This window comes from Gavialis gangeticus, unplaced genomic scaffold, assembly GCF_001723915.1.
Source record: "Gavialis gangeticus isolate Ggan-Ray unplaced genomic scaffold, GavGan_comp1, whole genome shotgun sequence".
Lineage (NCBI taxonomy): Eukaryota > Metazoa > Chordata > Crocodylia > Gavialidae > Gavialis > Gavialis gangeticus.
The window spans coordinates 24,171,979-24,182,734 of NW_017729006.1; the positions used below are offsets into that span (position 1 = coordinate 24,171,979).

Sequence of the window (10,756 nt, forward strand, 5' to 3'; positions counted from 1 at the left end):
AAAAAAAAAAAAAAAAAAAGGGGAGAGGATTCAGCTGGCTGTAGCAGAAACTGTGAAAAAGAGGTTTTCTATGCAAGTGAGCCAGATCCTTAGATGATGCAAATCAGATGCATTAACTTCACTGATTTATATCAGCTGGATTCACATGGATTTGCTTTCATTCTAAGTAATCATCTAGTTGGAAGATTCTTTATTGTCTGCCTACCCATAGTGCAGTATTAATTCTGAGAACAGAGAGGTTTTAGGAGAGTGAGAGTCAAGCCTGATGATGATTGAATACATACTTTTGTGTTGAGATGGCACTAAGGGCAGTATCCCAGACAGATTGTCTTGGCTCTTATTTTTAGGTGAAATATTTTTAGTATTATTACTATCATAAGGTAGAAAACATATTTCAGGGGAAGGTGGCAAGAGGTTGGGGGGGGATGGGAAATGAAATATTAAGTTTGTGCCATTCATCAGTTTTTTGGCCTTTTTTGTAGCACAAAGTTTTGTCAGGAGAAATTGCCTTTTCTACCACTGGTTTACATGCATTCATGTACACATTTGGCAAAACACATCCTGTGACTCAAATAAGTCTCTCTAATTGACACAAACTTTTAGCTGACATACATCTGTCAGTTCCATGCCGGGGTGGATGTGTTCCAGTAACACAGCACGGTTTGCAGTTATAAGCCTTGGGCTCCTACTCATGGTGGACCAGGCTTTCTGCCAACTTAAACTCTCTCTGTGAGGATAGGCAACACTGACAACAGCAGCCAAGTGTATGTATGTATGTGTGCATGTGCGTTCCAATGATGTAACAATATTGGCTGCTCTAAGCCAACAACAGATTTGGCAGTGAAATTTTCAAGTGTGATCAGGCCTTTGGGTACTTTTTGAATCTATACATTCCCACCACTGCCTTTCCCCCTTTCCTTATATTGTCGTTGTTTTTCCCTACTGTGCGTTTCCCCTTTCCTCCACCTGCTTCTACCTAATTTATCTTTTCCTTAGAAAAGATTTCCCTAGTGCCACCTCCCATTGCCATTACAACTTCTTGGTCTGCTTGATAGGCGGGCTGGCCCCAAAGGATAAGGATCTTTAGATTTGCAGCCAGGGTTCCCCCTATTCTGAGGCTGATTGGTATGATGTCAGTGGCTGGGAAAAGACTTGGGAGGTGCTAATGCTGCAATCAGTCAGGTGGTATCAAGCCTGAATAGTGGACGGAGATGGCAATCAGTGGATTCCTTCTGGAGAAAGGAAGGACTAAGGAAGGTGGCTAAAAAGGGGAAGGATTGAGCAGGTATTTTTGATAGATGTGTTCCTTGAAACAGTACTTGGTCATATTTTACCCTCTTGTTGCTTCAGGTGTGAACTTTCAGTAACCCGTGTGGTATGATCTGTTTAGGCCTGTGCACATCGTTGGAAAAACATCTACTATGAGACAGAATACATTCTCCCCCATGGTTTCTGTAATATCATCCCACCCACCTTACAGTCCAATGGCCGAAACTTATGGCCCTGCTATGAAGGTAAGCTGTAGTTTCTTTCTTTTCTTTCGCTTGTATGCTGTTTGTCATTATGAGTGATTAAGATTACCCCTTGTCCCCAGAATTATGTATGGCAACCTTCATATATACGTGTGCATGTGTATGTATGAAATGTTGGGCCAAGTAATGTTGACCCAGCCACAGCCTAGTGGAAGAATTGCATTGGATGAAAAGGAATGGGCAGTGAGATGATAATTGGATCCCGTGAATTATTCTGTATGGCCATGTTGAACTCAAAAAAAAATCAAAATTTCTTGAAACAGTGTATTGAGAAAACCTTCCTTTCTTTTATATGAATGTTACAAGGCAGCTGGCATGAGCACACTCAGCTGTAGCATTGGATAGACATTCAGAATGATTGGATAATTGGAGACAATTCCATCTATCTTTCAGAAACATTTTTAGTTTTATACTGTTGTTTATAAAAGGAGGCTGGTGAGACAAATCATTGCTTTAAAGCCGTTATTTTTAGAATACCTGTATAATGCATTCAGCATAAAGCTGCCTCTTTCAGTTGTTTCTGTATTGTTAATTTTATAAGGCGTCTGAGGCCAGCATCTGACATTTTTTCAGTTCCCCTCAAAGTAGTGTTGCAGTTGAAAATGCATTTAGAATAACAGCAAGATTAAGAAAGTGTATTCCAGAGTTCTGAACAATGGATAGCTCTATCCATTGTTTGCATTGTATATCCTGGGTGTTTTAATATAATTTTTCAGTTTATGAGAAGAATAATCTTTCCTTTTGTGTGTATGTGAACTGATACCATGTTTCCTTTTTTAAAGACTTCAAAAGACTGTCTTCACTCAGCCAAAAGCAATTAACCAATCCAGATACATAAGTACATAATTAAGAAGAAGATAGAATATCTTCAAGATTTGCCAATAGCCCTTAGAAAAACACTCAGGAAACTCTAGAAAGTGTTTTCCTGTGTTTTTCTTTAGCATCGTCCTTCTCCCCACTCCCTTAGCGGACTGGAGAAGTGCTGGGGGTTAGAGGCCAAGAATGGAATACAGTTTGATGTGGGCAAGACTTCTCTGCCTTTGATTTCCAGTGTCAGCAACAACAAGTGACAGGCATGCTGATGACATGAGTAAGTGGGGGAGAGATAACACAGTAGATGTCCTTTTCAGTTCCTCCATTGCTAATGGATACATCTTAGTCCAGAGTTTAGAAAAATGTAATGTGTGACAACTAGATGAATTGTGCCAGAGAATTAGGCTATTTTTCCCTTGTTTTCTTGATGTGGTTTTACATTGCTTTGGATTTTGGTGGGAGACTAGAGGTTGTTCAGATGCAGTAGAGTAGGGGGCTCAAAGATATGCCCCACAGAGCCACATCATCTGGCCCCAGGTGCTGGCCTCACTGGGACCCCCCACCCTCCATCTGAGCACGCTAGATCCAGTGCCTACAACACTGGCTTGGCTGGTCCAGGACTGTACCATATACAACTTCTGCTCTGAGTGGTCTGGGTTACAAACTGCATGGGGCACCCGCTCCATCTGGTTTGAGATGGGTATGTGTGCAACAAACGTCACAGAGTAGGCACTATGTATGGCACAGCCCTGGACTAGCTAGAGCCAGCACTTAGATGCCTCATGGGGTAGAGGGTGCTATGCATAGGTCTCCTGCATGCCAGATTCAGCACCTGCTCTGGCCAGTCCACAACTGCATTACGTGGGATGCCTGGAGCCTGCTCCAACAGGTCCAGGACCTGCACTGTGCAAGGCACCCACTCCAGTCTAGCTGGAGTAGGATTAGGGCTCAGGGTGGGGAGTGTGAGGCAGGGAGGGCATGGGCTTGATAAGGCCCGTGGACCAGTCCTGGGCCACTCATCTGGCCTGCAGGGACAGATGAGTTTAATACCCCTTCAGTAAAGACAAAGTGTTAAAACAAAGCTGGGACATCTTGTTAAGTCGCTTACTGCTGTGAGCCTTTTGCAAGTTTGTTTAACCTGTTGTCACAGGTTTCGTTGCAAGCTTATGGAACTTACTCCTGAAAAGGTTGGGACTGTCTGAAGAACAGCCTTTGGTCCATAGAAGATTTTCAGTCCCTAAAATTATGAATATGAAGCTTGAATGGTTTTGGCTTCATGTTTGAACAAGCCATTCCAGGTGATCTGAATGCAATGTGAGGAAGCCATAAAAATCTTCTTAATCTGAATTGCCATCCTTTTAATTTGTTTGGGGTGTTTTTTTCTTCCTTTTGGCAGGAGCAGGCTAAGACCTTATTTGTAAGCGCTGCATTGTGAGTCATGCAATATTAACTTTTATTACCAATCTACATATATAGCATCACTTCCAGTGTTTCTTCTGAGCCCTTGTCATCACCCTGATGTTGTTTTAAGACCTGTTAGTCTGAAAAAAATCAGAAAAGTAGTTTCTAGACAAGAAGGTAACTTGCATTTTTCTGTGCATTATATGTTCAAAGCAAGACTGCTGTTAATCTCATAGGATATTTGCCAGGAATTGCTAGAAAATACTAATATGTGTGTCCAGTATATGTGAGGCAGCCAGTGGAAAATTGGCAGTTCTTCATGTAGTAGGATACTGGCTTAATTTCATTGCATGCTAGAATTAAAAGGTAGGTTTGGGGATTGATTTTCTTCTTTTTCCCCCCATTCCATTGTCCAGACACCAAATAACAAAAATGTCATGTGGGGTGAAAGTGGTTTTTGTTTTATTCTGTAACTTTTGATATCAATACAGTAATCTTAATCATCAAACAGAAGGGACAGCTACGATCTGATATTGAGGGGAGGATTCATTGTTTAACTAGAATCTTTTCATTCTACAATAATCTTAGTAGGTTTTGTTAATATTATGTTTTTTGGAAAAAAAACCTCTCTCCAGGAAATAGTGTGTGGTTGGGGGGAATCAGTAGTGAAAATCTGGGTTAGGAACAGCAGAGCAAACAAAGGGAAGAAGTTAAGAGTTTTCTGGAGTAAATAATTGCAGTGTACCTGAAGTGGTTATGGAGTGGGGACCCATTTGACAAATGCTTGCTTCCAGGTATAATGGGTGAATTCAGGGAGACTACAAGCAAGCAGTGTTCCTCATAGTATGCGTTTGCAGAATCAGGCAATAGGACTTCTACCTTTATATATAAGCTGTGTGGCAAATACCACATGCTTATAATGAGAGGAATCTAACAACTGTACTGTGGAGCAGACTTATTTTCCATATGCTACATTATATTATGATGATTCTTCATATAATACAGATTTAATAATTAAAAACGAAGTAGGAAATGGAAGCTTCCTGACTAAATGGTATCAGTAAAACAAGATAGTAGTTTCCCTCTACTTTACTTTCGCCCAGCCTCCCTGACGCAGATGACAGAAATCTGGAAGCTATTGAGACGTTAATGAAAGCAGTAGCAGACCTGATAGTTAAGTGGAATCTTTCTGGCTGAGAGCTAATCTGGTTTGTATGGACTGAAGTGCTTTGTGGTATGGGGTTAGGGTCTTCCAAGTTGTGTTTTCTTTTGATTGCTCTTGGTTTTAGTGGCTGCCAGATATTGCCTGCAAAGAAATTATGCAACTGCCTATTATGTGCACTGACTTAATGATCTGGCAGAGAGGGAAGGTGGTGATTGCTGCCACTGCAAGGGACAATTTGGCAGAGTGTGGGGACAGACAGGATGTGTTTCCTGCTTCCCTGGGGGCAACGATGTGAGAGAGCTGCAGGGAACACTAACAGTGTTATTTTTTATTGGTCAGTTAACAGCATAACAAGTACCCACCCCCACTCATTCAAGTCCAAGGGAACAGAGAGGTCCTCCCCAGGGAGGCAGAAAATTGTCCAGTAGATAATCAGTTTTCTGGAAGGCATTAAGACAGCCATACAGGCCCCCAACTTTGTGGTATAAACCTAAAACCACAGTGTTAGCCATAAAGATGACTACCATTTCCTTCCAATTTTGATGAAATGCAACAGGAACGGAGAGATTGAGGTTAAATATGACGGCTTTGGCTTCTGGTACAAACAACTGAGAGCTATCTGTGTTGCTTTAGCCTGTGTATGGAACAGCTTGTTTTGTTGCTGTTTGGAACTGGCACTTCTTAAGTATCACCTTGTTTTTTGGGATTCTGGATCTCAGTGGAGTCTTTGTTTACCTGTGATTGAATGGAGAGCTCATGGTTTCTGAAGCATTTTACACTTTCCTTTTGTTTGTTATCCTTTTCTTGTGTGTTTGTTCAGGGAGGTGATTTTTCAGATACCTGACTCCTATTTTAAATTATTTCAGCCCTTTTTTTCTGCCTTTGAATATGTCCCACTAATGCATTTAACTGGCTGCTGGCATGGGGAACATGGACTAGTCATTTTATTTTTTTTATAACAGTACAGTGTGCACAGAGCTCAGCAGAAGAATGAGAGAGGCCTATCGGTATTAACACCCCAACAGCTTTGATTTTTGCCAAAAGTGATCACTATGTGGGAGAAGGCAGAGCTACCGAAATCATTTTATGGATACTCCAAATTGAATATAAATGTTAATTTCTAGATATAAAAAGCTGGCAAATTTGAACTAGCTGATCATGTATACCTATGCTGTGGTAGCTACTAGCATGCATTGAGGTGGAGGAAAGTCCCATCAACTTCCAATTTCTCATGAACTGTCTCTGTCATTTGGAATTTTGCTCGGACAATGGCAAGGTAGTGGGGAGGGAGTAGAGTGAGGCCAATATTAGATACGCAGAGGGAGCAGAGAAATGAAGAATTGAGATCTGAGAGGTTGGAACATCTCTATCAAGTTTTGACTATGAGAGAGGCAGTTTTGACCTAGTTTGTGGCCTGAATGGGTAGGTATTGGAGCTTTTGGCAGATAAAACATGGTAGTCTGGAAATACTGGGTGCTGGCAGCTTTAGTAGCAAGACAACAGGAGATAAAGGCATTCTCAGGCTTGCAGCTCTCTGATAGCAAAACACTATTTCACAGCCTGAGACCACCACCAACAATAGATAAGATGTGTGGTGGGGGACACGTGGCCTGAAGAAGGTTTTTATTTCAAGGCATAGACTATCAGAAGATCAGAATCTGGATATCACCTATTTCACTGACACTGTGTGTGCGCATGCGTGTGTGTGTGTGTGTGTATGTGCATGCGTGTGCATGAGCACACAATTCTGATAAGGTATTCTGGTGCCTCACTTCCACTAATTTCAGTGAGAATTGGATGTTTAAATACCTTTGTGTATTTGAGCTTTAGTATATCTATGCTGTAGTTAGTTACCACACTGTAGAAGTGGCTAACGTGACCATATCCCACAAGGGTATCATGCAAATAAATTGTTCAATATGTGTGAAGTGCTTAGCTAATGCAATAATATCTTTCTCTAAGTAGGCTGCCCACTATAAAGGTATTTTTATGCAATTGTCCAAGTCAATCTGCATTTCAATACTATCCAGAAAAATAAGTGTATTAAGAGATATTTATTCAAGTTAAACTGGTTCAAGTCTCCCTTTCATTCAGTAGAGCGTATTATTTACATAAACACTTGGAAATTACGTGAAACAGTGAGATCCCTAGCATCCACTGATATAAGGAAAAGTATAAGCAGTTACTTGTGTGAAATATAAGTCTGTTAGTTTAACCAGACAGTGTTGGCAACGTAAGTGACTTGGAAACGCATCTCACAAAAGCTGTACAGTATGTCCCATTAAAATGTGAGCCTCAGTAGGCATGAAAATCAGCTTATTGCAAAATCATTTAAATCTTGAACAGTCCTCCACCATTCCTAACCATATACAATTCATTTTATTTGTTTAGGTCATTGAAAGAAGAATAAAGGGTGCATCTACACAAGACATTTACCGTGCAGTTGACTAATTCATTGTGCAGTGAACATCTCAGAGTCTACATGTGCACCCTTATTAGGGCATCCAGAACTAATAAGCTACTAAAATACAAGTCCTACCCTGCTGCAGAGGTTTTTTTGTGCATAGTAGTGTATGTATAGATGCTGAGCCAGCTGGTTGGGGCACGAGGGTGCTTCAGTGCTGGGGCTGCCTGCCAGCTAGCTCTGCACTGAAGCACCCTTGTGCCCCAGCCAGCCCTCTGCAGCACATCGAACCCAGTCGGAGCAGCCCAGGCTGGCAGGCTGACCCCTCGTGCTCCCTGCCATCTGAGGCTGTTGCAACCTGGCTCAATGTACTGCAGTCTGGGCACATGGGTAAACCACACACCTGGGAGCTTCCATGGAAGAATAAACTGCACAGCAATAAGCTTCACAGTTTATTGCTGGCCCCTAATTACACACGTAGACACCCGTAGATTTAAGATTTCCCCTCTAATATTGCATATTCAAGATTTTTAAAATATAAATTCCAGGCCAAAACCAGTTCTAGCACAGCTGTACTGACATCACAGGATTTGTAGTTGGCTGTCTAAATGCTAAATGCCGAAGAGCTATCTAAATGTCTCTGATGTTGATGCAGTTCTGTCTGGTTAAAGTCAGAGCTCTGTATTTGCCACATTGGCAACTGGTCACATGATCTTAAACTTCTAATTGGAAAATCCCAGTTGGATTACTTGTGTAGGGAAAAGTCAGTTGTGTCCATAGTCATTTACAGGATTGCATCTCCCTCTCTAGTCTCACAGGCCTTGAGGTCCTGTAAGTGCCTTAGCTACAGCTTTCCATCTCCTACTATCTTGTGCAGTCTCCTTCCACTTTGTCGCATCTTTGTCTATCCATGAGTTTTTATGCTATCCTTCCATTGTTGCCTTAGTCTGTCCCAAGATGCAACACCCTCCACCTCAGCTTCCCAAATCTGCCTTATGTGCCTTCTCTTGTTGGTTTTCAATATGCCCTGCCTATTTAATTTTTATCTTGCTCAAGACATCAGGTTGTGGTAAGGTTCACAAATTCTTATGTTTTCTCCTACATATTCTATTTTCTTGTACTGCACCAAATATTTTTCTTAGTGCTTTGTTTTCAAACACTTGAGCCTTTTTCTGTTTACCTTTGTCAGTGTCCATGATTCACATCCATATAAAAGGACAGGTTGAACAATTGTACCATACAGCTGGATTTTAACCTTTCTTGAGATCTTCCTTGATGCTTTTATTTTATGCAGGTTCAACAGGTATATATCAGCACTGTAAATTCTTGCCTTGATTTCTTCAGTTATTTGTTTGTCCTCGGTCATTACTGTTCTTAAATATTTAAATCTCTCTAACTTTTCCACATCGTTATTCCATATTCTTATCTTTCTGTGATCTTGAGGTTTATTTCTGGATTGATCATGTATGTAGTATTGCTGACTTCGATAGCAAACCCAACTTCTTTATCTCTATATTCTTTTGTACCATTTCCATTACCTCTCCTACCAGATAGATATTATCTGTCTGTGTAAATACCTGGTTTAGTCTGTTCAGCTGTAGACCTTTTCCTCCTCCTTCAGCAGCTCTTATAACCTTCTTAAGCTTCACATTGGAAAGCATCAATGACAGTGCATCCCATTGTTTGAGCTCACCACTGATTTCTGTCTGGTCTGATAGTATTCCCTTGATTCTCAGGTAATTTCTTGATCCTTCAATGCACATCTTAATAAGGTGCACTGTTTTTTTGAGGCGTTCCAAACCCAACATGACTGACCATAGTGACTCTTTTCTAATATGCTCATAAGCTTTGACAAAGTCTATGTAAACTTGAGGTACATCTTTCACAACTTCCCATTTTTTTCCAGCGATAATCTTACTGACAATATCTAATCACTGGTTCCTCTCTCTTTGCTGAATTCATGTTGGTAATCTTGTACAATTTCTCATGCAAATCGGAGGAATTGGTTTAGCAGCAGTTGAGAAAACTTTGTATGTTGTGCACAGTAAGGAGATACCAGAATAGATATTACCCTCTCTTTGATCACCCTTCTTGTAAATTGGGCATATTATTGCCTGTTTCCATTGTTCAGGCATTCTTTCCTCTCTTCAGATCTTTTTAATCATCTTGTGAAGGTGGTAGTTTAATACTTCAAATCTGATTTTTAGGCTGGAATATTGTCAATCCCTGCTGCCGTATTATTTCTATTTTTTTTAACATGAATCAGTATGTCCTCTAATGAAGGCTCTACTATTTCGACTTCAACAGTTTGATATTCAGCAACACTTCATTTTCATACTCTGTTTAGAAGTTCTTTGAAATATTCTTTCCAAACCTTCAGGATTTCTTGTCATGCTATCATCAGGTTCCCATGTTTGTTATCTATCACTGTCAACTTTGGCTGGTAGCTTCAAGTTTATTCATCAGCTCCTTTAAATAAGTCTTGATTAATCTTTTCTTTTCCATTGCAGCAACTTTTTGTTTTAAATATTTATGTTTGTTTTCCTTTATTCATTTCTCAATTTCCCTGCAATAATCTTGATATCAATTTTTCTTTTTGTTTTTCAGTCTTACTCCCATCTTATTTACTGCTGCTTCCTTCACTGTTCTGCTGAATATTCCCTGTCTCTCTTTGGTACCTGTATCTTCCATATCTTCTAGTGCCCAAAATTTGGTGTAGAGTTCTAGGTGGTATTCTTCTTTCACTTGCAAATTTTTAGGAGCATCTGTCTTGATTCTCTCTACTTGAGGCCGTTATTTAAACATGTACCTTTAGATTGCCTTAGGTTCACTGGTACAGTGACTTTGGTTGACATCCTGGTAGCAGTTGGCAAAAATCCTGCTTATTTCAGTGGGTCTAGGTTTATGACAAAGTTATACAGAGCCTGATTCAAAACACTTTGAAGTCCATGGGACTACAGTTTTGAGTGCTACAACATCAATCAAAGACAGCAAAATTGTTAAATGCATGTTAGATTGTGCTGCTTGATGGATTATGCCAATACATGATAGTGAGGAGGTAGAACAAAGGAGTTCTGGAAAATGTAAATATTAGGATATATTGTAGTTTCCTTGCATCTTCTTGTGTCATGTTAGAAGTAATTAATTTAAATATTTGCCTGGTTTAATTTGTTGCATAATGTACACATTTGGTGACAGGCTGTTTTGGTGCTGAATTGTACTTTATTTGTCTTGAGGAATGTGTGTAAAGAGACCATGAGCCACATCTGTTTGGATCTCAGAGGGGGTTTCTAACAAGCTATAGGTTTCATAGTTTCATAGTTTCTAGGGTCGGAAGGGACCTGAGCAGATCATCTAGTTCGACACCCTGCCATGGCAGGAGAGAGTACTGGTGTCAAACGACCCCAGCAAGGTGTTCATCTAACCTCCTCTTAAAAACCC

At 40.4% G+C, this 10,756-nt stretch overlaps 1 protein-coding gene across 1 annotated transcript in view; it reads left to right on the forward strand.

Moving 5' to 3' along the window:
• Positions 1 to 10,756, forward strand: part of ITGA9 (integrin subunit alpha 9) — a 456,855-nt gene that overhangs the window by 27,691 nt on the left and 418,408 nt on the right. The window contains exon 4 of the mRNA XM_019508716.1: positions 1,391 to 1,514. Coding sequence (XP_019364261.1) covers positions 1,391 to 1,514 — 124 coding nt within the window. The remainder of the gene's footprint in view (positions 1 to 1,390; positions 1,515 to 10,756) is intronic.